This window comes from Athene cunicularia (assembly GCF_003259725.1).
Source record: "Athene cunicularia isolate RWA chromosome 2 unlocalized genomic scaffold, athCun1 chr2_part1, whole genome shotgun sequence".
Classification (NCBI taxonomy): Eukaryota; Metazoa; Chordata; class Aves; order Strigiformes; family Strigidae; genus Athene; species Athene cunicularia.
In genome coordinates, this window is record NW_020799095.1 from 139,885,095 (window position 1) to 139,910,808 (window position 25,714).

General features: G+C 39.2%; 1 protein-coding gene across 1 annotated transcript in view; it reads left to right on the forward strand.

Moving 5' to 3' along the window:
- The window catches only part of DEPTOR (DEP domain containing MTOR interacting protein), a 53,390-nt gene extending 29,257 nt beyond the window's left edge, over window positions 1-24,133 (forward strand). The window contains exons 8-9 of the mRNA XM_026841515.1: window positions 550-654; window positions 19,861-24,133. Coding sequence (XP_026697316.1) covers window positions 550-654; window positions 19,861-19,989 — 234 coding nt within the window. The 3' untranslated portion in view covers window positions 19,990-24,133. The remainder of the gene's footprint in view (window positions 1-549; window positions 655-19,860) is intronic.
- The last annotated feature ends 1,581 nt before the right edge of the window (window positions 24,134-25,714 follow it).

A 25,714-nucleotide genomic window follows, 5' to 3' on the forward strand; every position in this document is an offset into this window, starting at 1 on the left:
TAAAATCCCAAACTCCGTTATCAGTACTTCCACACATTTCAGGTCTGATTCTGCACTTGTTTATCCTGTCTTTATGCCAGTGTAGTACTGCTGACTTAAATGGACTGTAAAATTACATAAAGCAATTAACATTTATTAATTGTTATACAAACTCATCTAGACTTTGTGCTCCTGGTAATACTTGCTCTGCAGGAGTGGATTACCCACCCAAATTGAAGTTTTCTACTTAGGTCTTCCTAGACTATGATGGGACAGAAATTTTGATTCGTATTAGACAAAGCCTTTCTGTAAAGACATTTTTGAACCTAGTCATTGGAAGCATTGTTTCTTACAGCCTCCTAGTTCCACAAAAGAGGTTCATTAAAGGCAAGAAGAATCATTTGGATAGAGCCTTTCTCTTGAGTGATACAGCAGCCTGTACACAATGTCCTTTACTAGGTGTTGGAAGTAGAGAGATGTTGAAATTATATCTTCAAACATTTATCTATTACTCCCTTGAATTTCATGGATCTGCTTGAAGGTGACCACATCCTTCTTTTCACTTTCCAGATTGTTGGTGATGCAGTGGGCTGGGGCTTTGTGGTGCGGGGGAGCAAGCCCTGCCACATCCAGGCTGTGGACCCCAGCGGGCCAGCAGCCGCGGCTGGGATGAAGGTGGGTTTTCAAAACAGAATGATTTACCAGAAGTATTTGTCCTGCTCATTGAAGGTCTTGGGCTGCCTGTACTTGAGGAGGGAGAGGTGCTTTTGTTTCCAGGGTTGAGTATCTTTGTCTCAGTGTCAGGCATTTGTGAACAGTGAGTTCTGCTGCCTTTCACTCTCCTCTTGTTTCTTTTCTAATGTCCTTGAGATTCTTCAAGCCCTTTTTCCTCATGAAACTTGTTTATCCTTTCCAAGTTGCTTTCTTGACCTTTTTCCTTTCATGGGGTTTCTTTGGGTTTTTTTTTATTCATTGTAGTGGTGTTGTTGTTGTTTTGGGTTTTGGGGGCTTTTTTTGTTTGTCTTCAGCTTTTTCCAACTCTGCACAGTTTTAACTTCCCTCTTTTACTTTGCAATTTATGTGGTTGCTGGTGTGCAGCTTCTGGACATTACCTATATAGGAAGAGGCCAAGTCAGACATACCTATTGAAAGTGAAGCTAGCATAACCTATTGTTCACTGTAAAGCAGTTAAGATTCAAGATATTTTGGAAGGAAGAGTATAGGATACTTTAATATTTCATAAAGAGCTGAAATAGTCTCATACATGATTTAAGAATAAATAAATACAAATTCCATATGAAGACTTTTGTACTGCTCCTGCAGAGCCCATTGACTCACCTGCAGGTTTGGATGACATCCTGCATATATCTGTGAATTAATGTCCTGTACAGTGGGAAAAATAAAAACAAAGCATTATGCCAAGTACAGATAAAAGCAAGAAAGGGAAATTAGCTGCGACACTTACTCCAATGTCCAGGCTGAGCCAGACACAATGATCACATTATCAGTTCGTGTCATCTTCTATTATATGGTTAAGAACACAGTTGAAGGTTTCAGATGTATTCCACATGCAGCCCAGTTTGCCATGAATTTTGCCCTGCCTTCTGATACATCTCCCTTTCCCATCACACTCACCCCAGCTGCCTATTGCCTATATATTCACACTCACCAAGCTGGATGCAGTGCGTGCTGCCACGACTCCAGGGATGTGCATCCTGCCCATCACACGATGCCAGCCCTGCCATGGCACCCTCCTTAGCAAATGCACTACAGGAGTTTCTTCTCTCCAGCTGCTGGTGTTTTGTTTGTTTTTTTGTTTTTTTTTTTTTTTAATGAAACCTACAATGATGTATTGTCTTTGAAACATTTACTTTTTTTTGAGCACAGGCAAGAAAAACCCCTGGGAGGGGGAATGGCAGCTGCAGAGCCTGTTGGTGCACAAGGCCCAGACACATTCTGCTGGCAAATGTCTTGACTCCTGAGGGAGCTGGAATTTTTAATGCATTTTATACAATACTTAAATGTAATATACAATTACAATTTTTATATGAAGAGTATAATTTTCAAACAGTAATCTTGCCTAAAATTTAAAGGACTTAAATTTTAAAATAATGAATTTATTCATGTGTATGATCTAGATCCTGAACTTGGGAGTTACTTTACAGTATCGTTTAGTCTCTGAATATAACAGCTAGCAACAAAGTAGATCTATTCTGAAACCTGACTTGTAAAAATAGCACTATGGTGTCATATGTATAATCTTAGAGATTTCACTTCTGCACTCAGCAGCTTAGAGCTGAATATAGTAGGGCTTTGGTTTGTTTTTACTTTTGGTTTCATGCTGGCAGTCCTGTGACTACATACTAGGATGTTTCAGTTAAGCTGGGTTCTTCTGTATTTCACCTCTGAAACTGGTTTTATGTACCAAATTATGCCCTTGTATCTTTCATTCATGCTCCCCATGCGTTCATGTACTCTGATGGAGTCGCAGAGGTTTACCTGAACCATTCAACACGTGAGAATGTAAAATAGTCCATGGTCCTGAGGGGAGAGAGCAGTATTTTAGACAGTAAAACTGGTATATATGTCCTCGAATTTGCACAAAGGGCAGATCTGATTATTTGCAAAGATGCTAACTTTATATAAAGCTTTTCAGAGCAGAATTGCACATGAAACATTATGGCAGTACTTTAGATGAGTCCCTGTTTAGACACCAAAATCGACACCCCATTTTCAGAAACACTGAATACCTTTAGCTCCTGGTGAAGAAATGCCAGTTTTCTTGGAAAATGAGAGGTTTTGTTGAGGTGTTCCCATGGCAATAGGTATGTAAATTATAGTGCAGTATTTGAAATTTTAAAAAATCTATGTCACTTAATCCATCTGTTTACAGAATCTTCAATCTGGCAAATTTAAAGGAATCATATGACAGGCTTTATATGACAGCTCCTTGAAAATAAACCTTCCCCTGTGTGGAAGCTGCAGGAGGGGCACTTTGAAAATAGACTTTGGGGCATGGTAACTTCTGGTGGGCTGATGCAAGAGGCTTTTGTCTGCCAGTATTGCTCTGAGCACTACACCAAAGAAGTGCTAACAAGGAAAGTTGGCTATGATGAAAAGGGCAAGAATTTGAAGAAGAGCCAAGACTTGGCGTTGCAGTTTGTAGAAAAGTTCTTGGCAGTAGCAGCAGGGCTTTTCCTCCTAAGGAGATGTATCCAGTGTAATGGTTTTTGGAAGTGTCTTTATTTGTAAAGCTTGTGATTTTGCACTTACCTCTGTTGGAGAGCACTATATTCCCATCTCTGCATTACACTGGACAAACTGTTGAGAGAGGACTGCTGCCTACAGTCTCATTTTAGGACCTCAGTTTGTGCACTTAATACTCTACCGTGTATTTTATAAAGCAGTAAACATTACAGGCACAACCTACCTGGAAGACTCTGGTGGCTTGCTTTCAGTTTGACTTTGGCTGGGGTCCTGCCCTGCTCCAGAGTGCTGTGAAGTGGGAGTCTGAGTCAAAATCTCAGTGGGCTGGGGATGGAGCTCTGACCGCGTGGCTGGGATGCACAGGTCTCTGTCTCACACATGCACTCTGCGTGGCAGCACTTGCCATCTCCTCATGCATGACATCTTCTGGGGAAATTTTCAGACAATTTAATTCGGAGAAAATCCCTGCAAGCATGGTCTGCTGAAGAGGTGTGAGAGGGTGTATGTTTTTTGGCTTTAAATCTTGATACCTCCTCTGGGGCTGGTAAATAGGATTAGTATTTGCACTCTGAGGTTTCAAGTATGAAGCTGAGAAAATAATTTAATAAATAATCTTGTAAATTAGCTTTATTAAAGTATTTTTAGACAGGGTTTGTTGAAGTGCAGTTGCCTGTGACAGCCTTGCGAAGAGCGTGGTTGCTGTAAGCACATTAACAAGTGGGAGCTGGAGGCGACACAGGGCTATGAAAGGAGTCAGTGTTGCGATGCGTACTTCTAAGTTATTTACAGCTCTGTTTTGCTGTCTGCTGTTGTCAGCAGTGGAAGACAGGAACAGCAGGATTTTGAAGTTCCTAGGTTGCTTTAATATTCAGTATTGACTGGCTGTAGAATTTGGGTCTCTGGGGATGACACTGCTAAATATTTCCAGTTGTTGTCAGGAAAACTCTTTTTCCCCCTTTTTTCAGTGTTTTACTCTATAAGTTAATTTCTGATTTTAAGGTACAACTATTCTTTGAAAAGTTACACAACTTGACTTCAAACTAGTGACTTAAATTTTGCATCACATGTTGATTAGTGTGACATCACTGCAACAGAGTATGACAAAGCAAGCAGACATCGCTTTGTGTGAGGCTTGTGAAAGAAGCAATCACTCATTTTGCTGATTATCTGTTCTTCCCTTTGGTTGGATAAATCAGTGCCCAGCTCTTTGAGGAATGCTAAAGAATATCTGATTCCTTAAACTGATTTTGAGCAAATTTGTGTTTGTAGATTTTATACTTAAGGTCTTTGTATCATACAAATTGCCAGTAGTCACTCAAGCTTTTCTATCCTGTTCTAGTTCTTCATTTCAGTTAGTAGCAGGGAGTTGGAGGACTACATATGGTCACTGGTACTAACCCCTTCTGTTTTGAGCTCTGCTTGGGGATTGTGGCATACAGCCAGGACCATTTCAGCATGGTTCTGCTCTCCTGATCTTTAAAAGCTGGCAAAGGGAGGAGGTCAGCCTCATAAATTTTCTGCCTGTGCTATCGTCTTCTGCATTCACAAATGATTATTTCAGGTCCAGGTTCTCAAATGATTTCACTAGCAGAATAAGAGCCAAATCTCAAGTGTAATTGAGCAACCACTGTCTCATAGAGCAGATTGCTGTCAGGTTCATTGAGGTCATCATGCCCGATCTCCCTGAAATTATCCGATTAGTCCAAAGAGTCCAAATACTGCCACAATCACAATGTATTACAGCGTCTAACATAAAAGGACTAAAAGCTATGGATTATAAGATGCCAAGTGGTGGGAAAACCAACCCAAAAACATGTGACATCAGAGGAATTGCCAATGCTTTAGATTCCTGCAATAGGAAGAAATTTGAACTGTGAGGTTCTTGGGAGGTTGAACGTACCCCATGCTGCAGAGAAATGCAAAACCCATTCCATGGTCCTTGCCAATTTGACCTCAAACCTGGTGATTACTTAACTGTTTGACAAGCAAGATAAACCAGTCTAAAAATCCTAAAAAAAAAAGAAAAAAAATTCCCCCAGGAACAGTGGATATGGAAAGTATCCCATTTGTGGCTGTGGGCAGACTTCAATGTTTTACAGGATAGTGGGAAAAGTAGAGAAGCTTGGACATTGTCAGTGAGAAACTTCTTTGTAGCTCCTAAAGGCATCTTAGTGGGAGCTTGAAGACTGGTATTTTATATTGTATAAATAAGGCACAACAAACATGCCTCCATTTAACCCTCCATGAAGTTAGGAAAGGGAAGATACCTCAGTGTTTGGTACTGGGGAGATGCTTCAGTGCTAGCTGAGGTATCTGAAGGGTACTTTCACTATCACATGTGACTGAGCTTTAAATGAGAAGATGAAGTAGGTTTGGATAAATATTTATACTGTGCACTAGCATATGGTGTTGTTGAAGCAGATGCAATTCAGTCTTAGAATTCTTATCTTATACCAACATGTTACTGATTGTAGAAAAGCATAAATTACATGAGTTGCCATCTGTTTTTAATTACAGCCTGAAAACACTGAGGCAGGTTGGTATTTTCCTTTAGCTGTGTTATCAGCTGGCTGCTGAATTTGATAATTACATTAGAGTGAATTCAGAATGAATGTATTTGGTAATGTGAACACTCAAAAAAAGTTGCTGACAAAATGCTTTCATAGCTTGTCCATAAATAGAGAAGCAGCAGAGCTAAATGCACATAGCACTGCATGCGATGAATGCCACTACTGTAGGGCTTGAATATAAATGTATATATAAGTTTCAAGCATGTCTCCATAAGTGAGTGCCTAATTTTCTGATAGTATTTAATTATAAACTATAACGTAAAGGCCCATGCTCCTCCATAGAAATCTGGAAGCTGTATTCAAGCATCTATGACTTTAGAGAAATCCAATTTTAAGAAATAAAATTTCATATTTTACCATAAAAATAAATTCCGGTTTTGCAAAACCAAAGAAAATTCAAACAAATCTCTGTGTTTCACTTTTATTCAGCTGTAACCAGACCCTCAGATTTTTTGTGCTACTATCTATCACAGAGATTGGAGAGAGTGAGCAGAGTAAGGTAGCCATTAGCCTTGAACATCTTGTAAGTCTTGCTAAAGAAGAGTGGATGTGTTAGGATGTGTTAAGAGCATAGTAAGAATGTAATGGTCAACAGTTTTGATACTTTTTTTTCATTTGAGCTTTAGTAGAAATCTTTCTAAAAGGCTCTAAAGAAAAATTTAGTTGACAGATGTGCTAGTAGCATGATGATACAACAGAAGTTGGAAGAGATCAAATATTTCTGAATGTGAAAATACTCAACACTGCCATTGAACTTGAAAAAGGATTAGTGGTTGGTTGTCCTTGACAACTGTTTAAGAGCATGTATAGTAGTCACTATATTTTCCCACTCGATGCATGAATCTGTGCCTGGGTGTTCCTATGCTATGTCTGCCTTCTCCTTTTGGTCTGTGGTCATCATTTTCTCAAGGAATTCTCTGGTGAGCTGTGGTGATGCCTCTGTAACTGACCCAAAGTTTCTATTTCCAGTGGGTGTGTTTAACCTCAGTGTAGCTCCCAATTTTTTTAGAATGAGTCCTGTTAGCACTTTTCAATAGGTTGGACCTACCTTAAAACCCTGTTACTCTAACTATACTGGGATTATTGCCATCAACATGATCATAATAACAGTTCTGTGAGTACTGGGCAGCAAACTTCATTACACCCATCTCCTCTTGTCTGAGAGTTTTGTGAATTCAGCCCTCTCACCAAACTAGGGTCTTCTCTTATGGAAGGAAAATGTGACTTTGGGAGCTGCATTGTGTGTCACTGCCAGAATTTTGTCTGGTTGCCAAAAGGAGACGAGGTTTGGCAAATCTCTTCTTTGCTTTCATTACAGAATACTACAAGTGCAACAACAGAGTCCTTATGTCCTTGATCATCCTTTGTGTTAGCACAGTGTCTTTAGGTTGATTGAAATCATAAAATGTTTTCTCAGCAGTCCCTCTTTCTCCTTGTCATTGGGAATCCCAGTGCAGCATTGGATGAGCTGCTAATCAACCTCTCCTCTGCCCCTTTGCTGCACCAGCTACTCGGTTCTGTTTTATTCCTTTTCCGTGGTGGAACCCCTATCATTGTTGGACCTCTCTGAGTGACAGGGGACTACCTTAGAAACACTCTACCACTGGCCTGCTGGTTGAAACTGCCCCGTGGTGGCCACATGGAAGACACAACTTGGATTTGGATTCTCTTCTTTACCTTGTCACAAATTCACTGACCATTTTCCTACCAGAATACACGGATGTTCTTGTAAAGTACTGTGACGTTAGACAGATGGAGAATGCCATAATCAAGAAGTCTGATGAGTAGATCCATTTTTGTAACAGTACAAATGAATAAAACTCCGGGTTTGCTCAAGTGTTCTTGTGTTTCCTGGAGCTGTTGTTCACAGTGTATGGTTTAGGTTTCCCAGTCTCAGAGCAACATATAGATCCAAATGTATAGACTGGAGCTACCAACTCCCATGCAGCAATGTTACACCAGGATAGGCTGCACTGAGTTTCAAAATTCAGTCTGTACAACTCTCCTCTTGCTAAGCCATCATCCTCCTCCTCCTGATGAGGAATTTATGTTTGTATCAACTCCAAATACTTTTTGTGATGTACTGTCCTGCCATTCCTCCCCAGATTGTAACTCTTCTGGGGGTGAGTAGAGGCTTTCTAATTCCAATAGCACCATATTCCAGTCTCTGCTACTCTTTACCAAAATTATCCTCTGTTCTGCTCTGTTTTCCACTAATAAGCTATTAGACTCTTAATATGACATTCCGGTTCTTTTATAGCCATGATAAAGCTCCCGTGGTCTTTGGGAATGTCGAAATTTCATCCTACATTCTACTTTTTTTTGGTGGATCTCCATTTTTCTGCTCATTTCCTTGGTTGCCTTGCCTCTTTCCCCATGGAGTTGTTTGAGGATCAGTTTGTTTTGAAGACATCTCTTCTGAGGCCATAATACTTCTGTTGAAGTTGTTTTGGATGGTTAAGTGAACTCTGCCCTTGTGCAGATGCCTCCAAATGCACAGTCACCACCAAGTAGATGGGGTGTGGGACTGTGGTCTCTTGAATGGACCATGGGCTTCTGTTCTCCTAAGTCAGTAGACATAAAATCAGTTAAAAAAATCAGACAGCTTTATACTGGACTAGAGACTAGGTGCTTGTTGTGACTATCAGGGACTGTTCTATGATAAAGAAACCATAACTCTGCACAGGAAAAGTCACCTCCTGAAGTATAAAGGGAAAGATCCACTTCCATGCAGATGGGCAGTGCAGTGCTCAACTGTCATTCCAGCAGAGTGTAAACTGCAAACACCCAAAAGAAGACAGAAAAATTATTTTTATGATTTTCAGTCTTGTTTTTGAAAATCAGCATCTATGTTACTCACTATAGAGAAAGGAATGAAGGCAGTGGGAATTCCTAGGTGAAATATAAAAGGAGTGGGTACAGATTTTGAGTAAAAATTTCACCTTTAACAGTTAATTCTCCCCGCCCTCCAATTTACAGGACACAGGTTTAGCAAGGTCTTCCTTGCTTATCCCAGACCTGAATTTTGGCCTGCAGAACAGTATTAGATTTCCAATAACTGATTTTTTCTAAAGACTTTTAACAGAGAGAGTTTCACTGTGCAATAAAATGACTTTTTTTTTGTTTACAACTGAAGCCTTATGCAAATACAGAAAATTTTATAATACCTCAGAGCTCTTTATTCTGCATTCACAATGATGTAGTTGACATTAGAATTGAACTTGTTTGTAGGCCAGTTACCTAAAGTGCTGTTGGGCAACAAGGACCTACTATACTTGTGTCTGTACATTGGTTCCTTGGCATCAAGAGCAAATACAATTCAGAAAAAAAATTGTCTGCAGGTTTGTAATTGGAGGTCAGTGGATTTGAAAAAAATTTAGTCACATTATTTTAATAAAAAGTAAGTTTAAAATTATTTTTGAGTAAGTGGTGTTTTATGGCAGGAAAACCCAGATATCTGAACATAGTACATTTATGAAAGTGCTTTCTTGATTGTTTGTGAAATCTTACAGCTGTAGCCATTCAGAAGGAGAGAAAGCAGTCTTGCTTTCAGCTGCACTGTAAAACAGGGCTGTGCTTGTGTTTTGATACAGCTTCAAAATTCCAGAGTGATCTGTAGCCCATTGAACGACAAGATCTAGTGCCTGCCAGAACAGCTGGGATCTTACCCTTGATCAAGCTTTCTTAGGCTATTCAGGTCACTCTTAGGTAGTCAGTCTCTAAAGAGAGGACTATTATCCGGAAAACTTATCTGCAGAATGGCTGAAATCTTACAAAGTGTATCCTAAGTGTCTATAAAGACATAAAATTAGAGGCCAGTCCAGCAAAACGCTGGCATTTTGAACTACTTCTGCTCTCAGTTGAGGATGAAAAGCATTTTGTATTACTAGGTTTAGTTGCAATATTCATTTCACTTGAAACCTTGAAGGGGTCCTCAGATGCTGTTTGGGTTTACAGCATCGTGGCTGTTTGCAGCTGTCTGCCCCGAGTGCTTCAGTGATGCTGCTGCTCCCCGGCTGCCTGCTTCACAGACCCTCTCTGCACTTCTCTGTGTCTTCTCTTGTTGCTGCTCAAGACACAAGCTGGCTTCCTTTCATGATATAAGTGAATGATTCGGGAAACATGTTGCATTAAAGCCAAGGCTCTGTTTAGCTAGTCAAACACATGGAAAAACAATTGCACTTTTGTCTGTGAAAACAGAGAGCAGCTGTTTGTCTCAAATGGCACAGACCATTCCTGCTCACTGCAGTCTTGATAGCAGAGGGTGCCGAGAGTGCCCTGCATAGATCCGACTGCCCTTGTAACTCCCTTGTTTGGGCTGGTTTAGGGACTATTTTAAACTAATATGGGCCCTAAACTAACTACATTTAGTTAGTTTAGCTGATTATATTTGACCTTGGAGGTAGCTGATACATAGTTTTTAAGTTCTTTATTCATTATGTGTGGGTTTTTTTAGCAACTGTAGTTTAGATATAGATATACCAAGAAAAAAAAAGAACACTAAAAGTCAACCCAAGCATAAAAAGACATTATTTCTAAGCTAAGACTCTGTGTTCTTCTGCTACTGATGTATTACTTCACCCAGAGCCACATTTAGCCATTCAAGTTATTTAACATTTTCAGAGCTTTTCTGTGGTGGGTATCAAATTGCAGTATACAATAAAAATGCTTATAAAGTTAAGCGTGCAGTCACTAGTTTGCTCTCCTGATGTGGCCCAGTCCAGCTTGATTTTACCTGTGGGTATTGCCCACTGGAACTCAGATTAAGTCAGTCATTTTATACACCAATTCCCAATTGGGGCCACGAGAAGCAGTGACCTATATTTCCCTATTCCGTATTTATGGAAGGCTTGCATTTCAGGGTATTAGGTTCTTATGTTATTACCCTCCAGGTATCTACAGATAGCTTTATTTCACCCACATGAGTAATTCCCATTTGCTGTGTCAGTGTTTCTCTGACCGCTCAGTCAATCTGTTGGGGAAGCTCTGCTGCTACAGAGCTGAGACTTGTGAGCACACTGAAAGCTGCCCTCCCCAAAACAAGAGTTGTTCTCTTGGGCTATTAGGTCAGCTCATTTCCCCTCTAATTTGTCCACTCTATTTGTGAAGTTTGCATAGCAATGGTTTCATTCTACTCCTGGTGAAAAAAAAAAAGGTTTAAATTCCCATTAATTGCCATCAGTGGGAAGAGAGGGAGACAGACACTCTCTGGACCGATGATGAGGTTCTTTGAGAATCTATGATTTAGTTTTATATTATGTGAATTATTATATTATGTTATAAAAGATATATTATTAGATGTATTTGAGTTTTATTTTTATATTATGTTTAATTTTTGATTTTTTCTGTTAGAGACCAATGAGTTTGGCATACTATAAAAAGTTTGGCCTCTCTTTTAAAAACAAAAAAATAAGTATGTAATGAAAATATGTAATGAAGCCCTGCTCAGGCAAACCATCCATACCAGACTGCAGCCACAGACCAAGATAGAGAGCCAGAATTACATGCATATGTTTGTAATTCTTTATATGGGCTTGGTTTTCTCTGCTATGCATTGTACCATGCTCTTCTGGAACCCAGTTTCTATCCTGCTGATGGGACAGTGGGCCAGTTTAACACTAGTGTAAAGATTGAACAAGAAATGTGTCCCTTTAGAGAGAAAATCCTGTGTTTATGCAAGACCTGGATACTTGCCCACTCCCACACCACCCACTCTACAGCCAATTACACATTTGCTAGAGATATTTACAGAGCTGAACACACAGCTGCAATTTATTCTGTTTCATCCAGTAACCTCAATTATGTAGAAAAGGACATTGCATGATTTTTTAACCTTCTGGAAACATGCAGTAGGTTTTGAATTGTTAGGTTCCAGTTTTGATTTACTAATCCTAGCAAGACTGCATAAATTCTAAAAAAAAAAAAAAAACAAACCCAACAAAAAAAACCCCATCTAACTGGAAACACAGCTTTTAGGACCTCTGTTTTTCATCTCTTTTCCTCATTCCAGGGTGACAATGTAAAGCTTAGTAGAGTAGTAGCAAATACTTCAGTGCTGCCTGTGTTTGCTTTTATTTAGGAGGTTAGTCTTGGGTCTTAGGCTCTTCTGTGACCTGGGCTCTTTGCTGAGCTGGGGGATTCCTCTGCTTTATGGCTATGAGTTACCTATTAAAATAGAAGAGCCCATGTACCAGCATAAATGTAGGCTGTGTGTGTAAAGGTATAAAAGAAGTTGAGCCCTGGATCCTCTCTTCTGTGTCATTGTTCTCTTGCCTCAGATTGCTCTGTGCTTGTTCCTTCTCCCCTAACACCCATCTTGCCATTGATTTCATTGAGACTTTAAGTTATCTCAAAACTTATGTTGCAGTTTACTGATCTAAGTGTAAGCTGCTGCCAGAAAGGTTGATCCTATCTTCACCTTCTTTTCATCTCCCTCTTTCCCTTTGCCTCCAACTAGATATGCATCGATTGCCTCCTTCCTCCGACCATGTCAGGCACATCAGGGAACTTATTTTGCCTGGAGACAAGTCCTTTCATTTATTTATTTTTGCTGGCACAAGATTAAAAGGGAGCAGTGCCTGCCTTTGGTGCATTGCTGCCTGGAGCCAACACAAAGGGAGAGGAGCACCTCTTGGGAATGCAAGTACCAAGTCCTGCTATGAGCTCTCCTACTCTTTGGAAGAGGTTTGATACCTGGATCTACAGAGTCCATGGCAATTTAGGCCAAGGGTATCCCTTCCTGCTGGCAGAAAGGGTTGTGGGGTCCCAGATCAGGTTATTGCTCCAGCTTTAGTAAGCAAACCTATTTTTTCCATGTTTCTTTTAAAAGCAAGATTAGTTCTTTACACCCTAAGGAGAGGGAACCCTCATTCTCTGGTGTTGTCTTTAAGGGGGTTGTGTACCATGTGTGATGTAGAAAGTGATGAAGTGGAAACTAGCTCAGAAGATTTATTCAAAAGAACTAAAAACTGTCAGGTTAAACCTGCATGGTTACCTGCTTGTAAATCGCTCAGTAACTGCAATAAAAAATAGAAACAGTGTAATTTTTTGTTCCTCAGTGACAAAATAACAGCCTTAGATGGGAGTAAGTGTGTACTTCCACTCTATTCTCAGCTCCTTCATATTTCATATTTAAATTAGATTTTAAAAGTGATGCCTTGATTCCATCTGTTTGTTGAGAATGCAGCAGTGCTCGGGAGGCGGGAATGGGAGCAGCAGTTCCCAGCATCCCCTGAAGAGCGGGGGAATGTCAGAGGGGAAATCCCATTGGAAGCATAACTCCTCCTTTAAAATGTTGGAAGCTTGAATGTCCCTTCCTCCTTGCTGAAGGCTGGAAAGCTGCGATTCAGATGTTACATTCTTGTTAGCACCTAAGCCTTCCCTGAATTTTGCTGAAATCTGTCAGCAAGACAAGAAAAGCCAAAGCAGACCTATGGCCTTTTTAAACAAGCATTGGTAAAGAATATATTTTCCTTTTTTGCTTTGCTTTTTCCTTTTCGGTTTCAGCAGTTCAGTAACCTTCATAGGTGATAGTGGTGGCCACACCACAGCAATCAAACAGTAACTTTTCTATCTTAGTACTGGCCCAGAGTTTAAAAAAGTATCTATAAAGTGTGAAGAGCTTGATTTCTTGGGTATTCTGCTTCAAACATCTCCAGGTCACTGACAATTGCAAAATGTTAATCCTTCAGGCCCAGTTTTCATGGGTGCCTGTAAGGAAGGGTTCTTACTGACAGCATGGCCTGATATTTAATAAAAATCAGGATGTCGCAGGTCTCTCCTGCAGATTACACATAGAAAATAGATGGTTTTGCTAACCACATATGAAGAACCTTTCCTCTGAAAGATCACAGTGAGTTTCAGAATACCATAATGAAACAATTATAAGCTTGAACTACTCAAACTGACCAGCTAATCCTTGTCCCTGTAGGATTAGTAGGACATGAAAAAAGCATCTATTTATAATAATTGAGGGTATCTCTAGAACAGAAATGTAAGCAGCCTGTTTCTGTAATGGATTTCATTTTAATTTTCATTAGCAAGAAGTAAAGCAAAACCACTAACATTGGACTGTTCTTTTTGAAATAGTTACATTGTCAATTCTGGTATCAATTTTATTCTGTAAAACTGTCAAAATACACTTTTCCTTTGACAGCTCTGAAAGAAGTTATATTTAGAAGCTTTACTTCTTAGGAAAATTACTGAAGAACTTTCCAGGGTTGAAAATAACTCCTACATTTGCCTGAATTCATAATTTCTATTTGATGCTAATAAGGTTTAACAAAAACAAAAACAAAACCAAAAACAAACAAAACACAAAAAGAAACCAATACATTTTCCCATGTATTTTGGGAATGCTTTGTCTTAAAGTAAAAATTATCTGTGTGACTTTGACATCACATCAGATAATAAGAAGAAACAGTAGTCAAGGGAGCGTGTCCTAAACTATCCGATAACTATATGTAAATCAGTGCGTGTGCAATTTATGAACAGAGCGAAGGGTTAAATCCAGTTTGTCTCATGGTGGATGACCAAGCCAGCCCTGATTAGCACACAGCTTTCACAACTGTGTGTTCCTGGCATTGTGCTAATAACTTATGAAGTACCTTGGTTTCAAAGGGGTCTGCTTTGCAGCAGGACGTGGCCCTGGTTTGAGCTGCCAGCTGCTAGAAATCTGTTTCAGATCTGCACAGAGTCCAGGGGTGAAATCCTGGCTTCTCTGGAGTGAAAGATTAGTGGAGGACTGGGTTTCACACTCTCTCTCCAGCATTTTTTAAGATTTTCCTTCATGCAGTTGCCACACGTACAGTAATATTCAATGGAAATGAATTAGTGGCAATGTTTTCAGCATGTCTTTACGCTGATGCCAGAGCATGGAAACCTTGCTGTTTGGTTGACCTTGGTGCTGTTGGAGGAGAAAACCTGTGTGCTTTGAGAGACTTTGTGCTTTGCAGTCTTAAACCCTGAATGGTCCCACTACTGCCCAGATAATTGGGTACAGATGAAAAACAGTATTTTTGCCACTAGCTTTAATGTGTAAATGCATAATATAGCTTTTTATTCAAGAATTTCAAGCCGATGCTGTATTTGGTAACATTGATTTCTTTGGTAACTATTTGATCTGTATTAGTAATAGTGTTTATACAGTCTTAAAGAGAAGTTAGCAAAGAAATCCCAGAGTGGATTCTGGACACTGACCCTGACACCGAAATATAAATGATAAATGCACTGAGAATTAGAGCCTTAACCCATGGCCACTGAAATTGGGGCGCACACATGTGCTACTGTGGAGAAGGGCGGTCCCCCAGCCACCTCCAGCCATGCTGCCTCCTGTATGCTGGTGCAGGCGTTTGTGTTCCTCTTCATCTCAAGCTTTTTTAAAATGTTATGTCAAGTTAAAGTGACTGTGTAATCATGGTCTTATATGACTGTTTTAAGATATTTTATCTGTTAACTCTGCGTGGCTGTTAGTTGTCTCATGACCAGTGATGAATGATTGTACTCACTACATCTGTAAATTTAAATGCTTTTTTTAGGGCTGTCCCAAAGAACTTTGCAATCATCACTTAAGTTGAATTCTGTGATGGGAATTTCCAGCTCTTCATGATCTTTCTCAGCACCCTTCTAAAAAGTGTGTCTAGAGAAAAAAAAAAAAGGAAAATTTTAAAGTATTTAAATATATAGATAAAATTTTTAAAAGTCCAGCAAGCAAGGCCTGGCTTTGCAAGGACAGATGACTAAAGGCTATAGCACAAACAGCATCTGAAGATCTGAGGATCTAGGCTAACTGCCTGTCCTCAAAAATATTCCTGTAGGATTCATAAATATTAAGGTCATCCTGAGGCAGAACGCTAAGAATTAGTGATAGGTATGCAATATTTTTATTCAATAATTTTCTTTAAGGTAGTTGTGCAATTCCACATCGATGCCTACAGCTGGTCTTTGACATCCCTTGGGAGCATCCTCCAGTCATTCTGACCACAGCTCCTGACCAGCACAGGCTCATGAATCCAGCCCTGGTGCAGGCAGCCCCTTGTGAGGGAGTGGGGCTTTGGTTTGCCCAGCAGACAATTCTCCCAGCAGGAAAATCAAAGGGTGTGGATGTACAACTCCAGGGCAGCTTGGAAAAACCAAGGAGGGGCAGGCAGCCAAGGCTTGCCATGGAGGGAAGAGAAATACCCAGTGACGGGGAGGAAGGGTTGTACAGATCCAAGTGCAGCACAATCTTGATTTTGGCCATTAAATTAATTATAATTCATCTTCTCACCATCTTCATTTTGATGATAAATGGCATGACAAATCTTTGTTAACTTCTTGAAGTGATAGGTTCCTCGATTCTTTTTGCTCAAATATAAGCCCAAAGTTGAAGTTTTCCTTTCCTGGGAACACCTGGATTTAGTTAAACTGTCTGTATGTGCCGGTGAAAAAACACAGAAAGACAGAGGTGCCTTTTCTGCTATCCCTTCTTCTCTGAGATGCTGTATGCCAAGGTGGGAAATTGAAATACTTAACAATAATTGTTTATTACAGTAACATTTAAATATTTGAAATTAATTAAGGAATATTTTCATTTCAGTGTTACTTTAACTGTTATAGTTTGTGTGGTTTTTAGATCACCACATCCTGACCAACAAAATGGTTGGAATTTATTCTGGGCTTTGTCATTTCTTGAAGTCTGAGGGATAAAAATGGATGCTTATCTCCTGTCAGGCTCCTTGGAGAGCTATGAGGAAATGAGCAATAAAAGGCTCTTTGAGGCTCTTTTAACTGTAGTTTATTATCTATTATAGTTACTGATGTGTGGAAACCAACAGAGAAATTTACATGTTTATAGTTACAAAGCCCTCAACAGCTATAGCTATGAGCTGAGCACTTACAGCTTTTTGAAATGTGTTTTTATAAATGTAACATTAAATCATCGCAATTTTGTAAACCAGTCTCTTTAAGAAAATTCCTGAGATAATAATATGTGGGTTGATATGCTCAGTCAGGGCTGGTTTGTGAGTACTCGCTTGCTCTCACTCGTTTTGTAACTCCACCAAGAGAGCAACGCATGATGTGGGCTTTTGGGGGGCAGGATTGATGGTGGCCAAAATGCATGAAGCGGTGCTGCATTTCATTTCCCTTTGCTGGATGCAACACTGGATGGAAAACGGCAGTAGGGAGGAGAAAACTGGGTGAGTCGAGGACACTCAGCATAGTGAAGGGGTCAGGACTGTGCAATCCTCTCTCCGCTCTCAGGAGTGGAGGACACAGCAAATGACTCCACATTTCTTTATTCTTGAGGGAGCTGGATCTGGAATTTGCAGAAACTCAGCCCTAGGAGCCATGGACAGAGCTTTCTACCCTCAGTGTCACTGGTTGTTTGTTATCATCTCCTGTTCCTCATTGTTCTTTTCATGAAATTTTTGGACAGAAGCACACTCTTCTGTGCCTTGTCCTCTGTACACTTCTCTTTTAATCTGTCTTGGGTGGGCTTTTTGCATCTAATCCTATCCACTGGAAATGGATGTCGGAATATTGGAATACTGGAATGACTAATAAGCCATTTGGATGGCTTGGATGGAAGGGATAATGGATATGGAATGGAAATGGATATTGGAATATTGGAATGACTAATAAACCATTTGGATACAGTCCAAAGGATGGCATGAAGGGGACTCTTCTCAGTCTGTATGCGTTGCCGATTAATAATACTGCCAAGGGCATATATTAAACCAAACACATTGAGAATGCAGACGTGTCAGTTCTTGTCTTTTGTGTAAGAAATTCACTCTTTGACATCCAGATTGCTGTTCACTATTGCGGTGCCTGTACCATTCACATTTACACCATTGCATCCCTGGTGTGAGTGGCTGGCTGGTCTGGAAAGTCTGTTCCTCTGGCAGGGATGTTCCCTGAAGGCCCTGGAATGCCCCTGACATGATCCAGCATGCAGATTTATCCATCACATGCTTGCATGCCTGTTCCTGGCCAAACATGAGTCCCATGCATTGGGATTCCAGTAACTTGAGAAGTCTGAGAATATGCAGCAGTAAAACAAACATCAGCCAGTCAACTTCCAAAAATTGCATTAAGCCAGAAGGGACAATGTTATTTCTGCAGGTCTGTTTTAAATCAACTAAAATATTACTCTGGAGCCAGAGCTGTAATTCAGTAAAACTTGATACAATCTTGGAAAGCCATAGAAAGCATTAGGAAATACTGCTGGAAGTTAAGAGACTTACAGATACTGCAGTAATCTGCATTTTAAACTAAATAGACATGCCTCTTAAATACTGAGGTACACTGCAGAGGATGATGGGTTACTTTTTCAACCAAAATCCTTAAAATTTAGAAGGCTTTGTCTGCATGCAAAAAATGGGACCATTTTCCCAATGCTACTTGTAGCTTAAATATAGCCTATGAATGTATAGGAAAGATACATCCATACTGCCGTGGAAGTTGGCTAAGTGGTATTGCCGATTGCCATACTTTGGTGACCATTTAGACTACTGAATCTGGTGATCAGTAAGGCCATCCAGGATCTTCAGCTCTGCAGAGGAGTTCTGAGGGTAAGGGGCAGATGCAAGGGAGAAGTTTGCCCTCCCTTCAGGGACTGCTGCTGCCGCTCTTCCTGTGTAGAGGCTCTAAGGAGCAGAGATTAAAATCATCAGTGGCGTTTTTGATGAAATGTTACATTTTTGGATTGGCTTTGCTTCCTCTATAATTTTCCTTAAATGGAACATTGATAGCTACATTCTGTACATTTTGCACAAATACGAATTGAGTTTCACTGCACGTTTTACTTGAGAGGGAAGGTAGCTGATGCACAGAAGTTAAATGACTTGGCTTGGGAGAAAATCTGTTTTAGAGCTAGCACTGGAAGACACCAGAGCTGCTTCCCACCTCTCCTGCATATGTTTCTGTGTTGTGTTTCTGCTTAAATAAGAAAGGTAAAAATATAAAATAAAGCATGAAAATTTCTAGTGATACTTGCTTCGTAGCTTTTTTCTTACAGACTCAAGATGACTTATGAGTGACATAACCTTCTAGTGAATGTATTGTTTTCATTGAAACATCAGGATGATATTATTATTGCTTTAGGCCACATATTTTTATCATTAAAAACACAGATCTAGATACTACACATTTTTGGCCTTTTTACCAAATACTGTAATATTATGATTAGATACAGAGAAGGCTTAATGTTTTTGAGAAATCAATATTGTTATCTTTCTTTTCCTCCTCAGTTTTTTACAATGTTGATGTGACTTTTTCTCCAATTAACTCTTTTAAGATATACAGTGGTGTTGGTCAGAATATTTCTATCAAGACTTTTGGGACAGAAAACAGCCTCTGATGATACAAGACTTTCAATGTTTGAATTTGTCGTGGCTTTTAAAAACAAAATATTAGCATATTTGAAATTAATTAATGAGAGTTCATTTACTTGATGAAGAAAGCCAAAAACTGTTCACATAAAAAGTAAAAAGAATTAAATCTGTGTAGGAGTATCTCCTGAAAATGGCAGTGACATTTTAATCCATCCTAATACTGACTTCATCTTCCGTGATGTTATTTCTTAGAATTTGGAACCTTTGGGTTCGTTTTGTACCGGTGGAGGTTTTGACACTAGATCTAGTGAAGTAACCATCGAGACCTTGCCCTGAGCCTGGAAACGTTATGCGTATTTTCACAATGACTATCAAGAGTCGTTCAAAATGGTTTCTATGAAGTGTTTAAGACAAACTAAGGATAACAGCAATAGCCAGAGCTGTCTTGTCCCATATTGTTTGCAAAGCACCACTGATATCAGAAAATATCAGTTATAAGAAAAATATAATTGTTATAAGAAAAATATAATCATTATAAGAAAAATTATTGATGTAGGACTTCAAAACTTCCCAATTTGAAAGTTGCAGTGATATTTCAAAAAATTTTGCTGAAAATTAACTTGCCCAATTAATTTTAAGAAATGTGCTTTTCTTAAGAGTGCTAAATGAGATGATGTGAAGAGTTCTGGAGCTTTTGCATGCCCAGGAGTTGATAGTACATCTGTGTAAATAACCTTACCAAAAAAGTCTAATGTGTAACGTTTTTTGCTGCTTGCTTTTCTCATCAGGTTTGCCAGTTTGTTGTATCTGTCAATGGCCTCAATGTTCTCCACGTGGATTACAGGACAGTGAGCAACCTCATCCTGACAGGCCCTCGAACAATTGTGATGGAAGTGATGGAAGAAATAGAGTCCTGAGAAGGAAATGAACCCTTACTGGACATTTTTGTGAGAGAAATAGCAATGACCATGGAGTGGCATGACACAAGGAGGCAGAACATTGCTGTGTCTAAATAGATGATTTTGCTTTTAGGGGAGGGAGGCTCTCTTTCATTTAACAATAATAGCACTGGTGATTATGCTAAGTGAACAATGGATACCAGCATATTTTCACTAAGGACTTTTCTTTGCCCAGTGGAGGCAAGGTTAAGGCCTTTAGGCTGTCTGTCCAGCCATGTCTGCATCGGTCAGAATGGTTTCCCACCTAAGACGTGATGCAGATTTCCTCACAGTCCATCACTGGATCAAAGCACTTCAGGAGATGAAAGAACCAAACGCTGTGGGGTCAGGATGTCACAGATAGTTTGCATGACATATTTACGTTGGTAAACATACCTCTGGTGTCCAGCTTTGTCCCAGGAGCACATACTGTCACAGATGTTCTCTCCTTGGTGAGGGACAGCTGACTACATGCTGGCTTGATTGCAGTCAGAGACGAACTGCAGTTGCATGAAGAAAAGGTGTCCGCTCTCTGTAGAGGATACTCTGGTATGAATGTTTGGGCCTGATTGAATACACAGATTAGTCTAGAAAGAAAAATCATGCAAATGGAAAAACGTGCTGTACTTTTACAAAAGCTACCTTTGAAAACTGGGCTTTTTCTTTAGATGCCTACACACTGGTTTAGGTGCTCAAGTATAAAATGTGGATTCGGGGGGTTTCCTTATCTGTAAAGGAAGGGTGTCTCAAACTCGCTGTTCATCACTTTGGAGAAATTTTGTACGCCTTTATTCCTAGAATATTTGGTGGGTTGAAGTGGGAAATTCACAGTGTTAGCATTAGCAATGATACATCCAGATGCTCCAGTAGAGAAAGTACACTTCAGATTGAAGCAGTGTACTTGAATGTACATTAAGCTTGTTAGCACTTTCCAATCATCAAATGTTTTGCAAACTACAGACTTGCCACATGAATTGACACTATTACTAATAAAACATTGTATTTAACTGACTCTTACTCTTTTCAAACAGTAGGACCTCTTCACTGATGAATTCATGAAACAATTCTTTTTTAAAAATGTATATACAAATTCCATATTCTGCAGTTAGGTGACTCCTCAGCTCAAGGGTAAATGGACTGCATAGGTTTTCTTTGATCTTTGAACTGAATAAATAACATCCTTGTCCACAAAATTATAAATATATATTGCAGACTTTGCTGTCTAAATTTTACACTTAAAGCTTGACGTTCTATATGATCATACCACAGATCCTTCAGTTATGGGGTGGGGAAGGTATTTTTTCCTCAAATAATTTTGAAATATGTTTTATATTAAAAATTGTTCTCACTAAATACATTGCTCTTGCAGTATGTTTTTCACTCACTCAAACACTTTCACATCAGCGATACAGCAAGTCTTCAAAATCACATATATGTGCAGCTTTATAGGTAGAAGCCCATGTGTTCTTTGTTTCTGATATAGTATATCTGTGGTATCCCATGAAAATTTATCATAGTCCAATAATATGCAGCAGTGCAGGGAGGTATAAAACTGAAACCACTAACGTGATACTAACCAGGCACAAAAGTATTTGGAAGATTCTTTCTAACTGTCATTTAGTATGACAGTTGTTTATCCCAATTGTAGCTGCAAAAATTTTGGTACACATATATAACCCATAGCAGATTATATTCTATAGTTCATCTAAAATAAACGTTCGGCACATAGTGTTATATGAGATTGTAACAACTGTTGATGGTATCCGGTAAGAACAGTTGGAAAAAATCCTGTTGTCTCAGAAATGTGCCAGTATGCTACAGGTTTTTGATTTTGTGAATCCAGGAATGCTTCCGCCCTTTTTTATTTTTTTTCCTGGGTTGTTTTGGTGGCTTGGTTGGTGTATACTTTGTCCTGCTTTAAAATATAAATTCTACATGTCAGGCTAAGTTAAATATTAAAATGTGAAGGATTTTCTTAGCAAAATGCTAATGATTCTCTGTAATGCCATCGTGGATTCTTCTGTCTTACATCTCTTGCCTTAGTTAATATTCTGCTACAAGTTCCCCGTAGCTTACAGATAATTAAGAAACTGGGTCAGAATTTAGCTTAATAATGCATTACAGAGTGCACTTTAGACTTGAGTAAAAAGAGTGGGAGTGGGGGCAGGGAGAAATCTGAGCATATCATTATGTTGCAGATTGGAAATGACATTTTCATTTGCAAGATACATTAGTCTCTATCACAATTTGAGCACCATTACTTGCCTGCTGTTTAACGGGGATTTCCATATTGTGTTCTCAACTTGATTGGCAATCTGGAATTTAATTAATTCTTTCCCTCTTCAATGTGACAAAGGTATTCAAATTATCTCTGCAATGAAATTCTGTATTTTGGAAAAAAAAGGATGCAAAGTTAACAATTAAGCTATGAAATGTATAATTTTTAATTAAATTGCAGTTTCTCTGCACAGTGATACATAACCTATGAGGCATCCAGCAGGAGTCAGTGTCAAACTCTCCTGCACTTCAGAGGGCACAGAATTTTGAATATAATAGAGCATCTCGGTTCCCGCAAAGTACCAGGAAAAATGTAAGATTATTCACAAAAGTGAAGCATTTCAAGAGATGCATGAGTATCGCAGTGTGGACTGAAGCAAGAAACCAGAAATAAAAAACCCCCATGGCATCAGCAGTAATAACTTCATTAAAAAGATAGGCATTTTTGTAAGACTTACTCTCTTATGTGATCTCATTTTTGGTTACTATAGATCTTGTGAAATCCTCTAATAAATCTTTCTTTATGCCTTAATAACACAGATTAGTGCCACTCCTCTGCACACATGCGTTCGCAAGTAATTTATGGAACATATTCAAGCAATATAATAGTTAATTAAATTCAAGTAGCAGTTAGGCTAATTGGACCATTAATTCACTGCAATATTTCTCCTATTTTTCTTCTATTTCCTACAAGATATATAATTTGGATTATCTTTATCAAGATCAAATACTACATGTATACTTTCTGAACACAACTGGTTCCACAGCTAGTCCTGTGGAAGGCATTTCACTCATGAAATAATAACAGTAATCCACTTCAGGTGTATCAGAATTTGATTGTCTGCATTTTAGGTCTCTCTAGAAGCTGAAAATAAAAATGTCAGCATTGAAAAGACAGTGGTGTCATGGCAGCATCTACAATACCAGTGGGTGTGTCCTACTACCCTCTTCTCTGAGATTACCTTGAGGAAGGGGTTTGGGAAGTCATGCAGTAGGAACGTTTCTCTCAGTATTTTCTTCTCCTTCTGCTTATATCCTCACTAACAACTGCAGAGTGATGAGCATGTTTCAAACACTGTCTATCCCACAATTACTGGTTTAATGGTCAGCATGTTCCCTTAGCATGGTTTAGACCTCTGAGAAAATGCCCGAATGTAGTTCAGAAAATAACATGAGATCAGAATTTGGGCATAGGGGTGCAGGCTTCCTTGGGCCACTTGGCGTTAGGACCAGAGAATGGTCCCTGTGCCGATTTGATGTACTAACATAGACATAGCCATAGTCTGAGATTAGGAGGAAGAAGTGACTGACTTCTTCATCTGCTCTGACAGCTATGATGCATGGAAGTTTTCTTTTCCCTGTGGATTGAGACAGAATGATCACATTATGGAGTAATGCCCTAATAATTTCAGATAACACTGGGATTTAAGTACTAATTTTTAATGTTACTTTTGCTAAATAAGAATTATTCTAATTTTAGAGACAAGAAAAACTGAGACAATATGGTTTGCAAAAATGTTTGCCTAATGCAAAACAGACTGAGAAATCAATTGTTGCAATTATGATTATTTTCTTGTATAAGTGAAAAAGCATGTGTATGTCACGTGTAAATAAAGCTAGACCACACCACTCCTCACACAAAGTGAGAGAACATCTACCTTTTACAATAAAACCATCTCATTAAAGGTTTCCATAAATCATGCTTTAAAAATTTGTCTTTATCTGGTGAGTGATGTGGTTTATATTTTTCACTTATATGTGTTACTTACAGAAACACAAATACTAACTGCCAGTGTAGTAATTCATTTTGTATATACACAGTGCAGATAAAAATATCATTGGTGTTCCAGAGAAGCTGAGTGATTTTAAACCATCAGATTTCTCTACAAACTTCTATTTAAATAAGTATTTACAAATTCATTTTTAAAATGATCCATTAATGCAAGCGATAATCTAAGAATGGCAAAGATTGTCACAGGACTCGATACAATGAATTTATGCTATAAAGACAGTGTTCCATGTATAGCTACTTAGTCTTTATACTTTCAATTCCTTGGGAAAATTCAGAAATATTCAGAAGGGAATAGCTATAATTGTCAAACTGAATGTCCTCTAGAAAAATGGCTAGTTTGCAGTTAGGTATCCAGTCTCATATTGTCCATGGGAGCAGTGAATTCCCAGTACTGTTGAAACTCAAGTTGCATAAGCACACACTTAAAATTAAATGCTTATCTTAAAGAACACACGTTTTGAAGCAGGCACTGTACGCTAGGTAGCACACATCATTGTATTGCCTCATACAAAAATGCTGCCATACAGGCATAGCTTTCCCATGCTATGTCACCAGTACAACAGTTGCCTACTGGCTTTTGTATGGCCGTGTGAAATAATCTTAATTTCTCTTCAGAATTTGCAGGTGATCAGAGCCATAGGAAATGCTCTTCTTTTTATGTGTAACTTCTTGCTTCCGTAAGGTACTTCTACCCGGAGACTTCTAGAAAATGGTCTCTAGATTATGCTACCAGCTGGTGGTATTCATGCCACTGCAAAGAGAGATTTACACCCTGCCTGGGCTGCTGAACACCTCCTCTACTGGGAAATGCTCCCACTGCTCCAGCTGCTGCTGCTGCACGCACCCAAGCGGGCCACGCTGGGGAACACTGCTCTGAAGGACAGCCCCTGCTCACCAGACTGTTTTGCCTCTATCAACGATTTATGGGCATATTTCACTTTCTTTTGCCACATAGTTAACAAAGGTCCTACTTTCTGCTTCTGGCTCAAAACTTGATTCTTGAAGGTCTTGTTGACCCTGCTTGCTTTGTCATTTTCACTAGTCTGCTTTTGCATGGCTCTTTGTCATGACCATTAATGTTGTTAACTTTTAATAAAGTCGCAGTGTATATTTATCAAGCCTAAAGTTTCAGGAAAACAGGTGAACTGGCTGCTGCTTTACTATCAAATGATAACTAACATACAAAGCCTTGAGGTAGCAGAACAAAGTAAGACAAGGTTACTATAATGATGGAATAAAATTAATTCCAGGTATAAAATACCACCACACCTATTCTTAACAAAGCTTCCTATGGTTCATAACACAGTACGAGCCATAGCTTTCTCACATTACAGAGAGAAAAGATGAGACCTCCAAAGAGTGCTGTTTTCCTCCAGTCCTCTGGATGAGCTACTACAGACCCCCTGCTCCTTCCCTCCATCACGTCGTGGCTGGAGCACAGCCTCCCAACCACAGCTGAGCTTAGAACCACATAAAGTCATGTCTGCATGACTGTAAACTGTAAATGACTGGAGAATTAAATCATTAGGATTTATGTTTTCCTCTTGAGGTTTTAGAGTATCTTGTATTAAACAGAAAAAACATCTCCCTCTATCCTATGCTTTTCCAATTAGAAAATGCTCCTTCCCCCCCCCC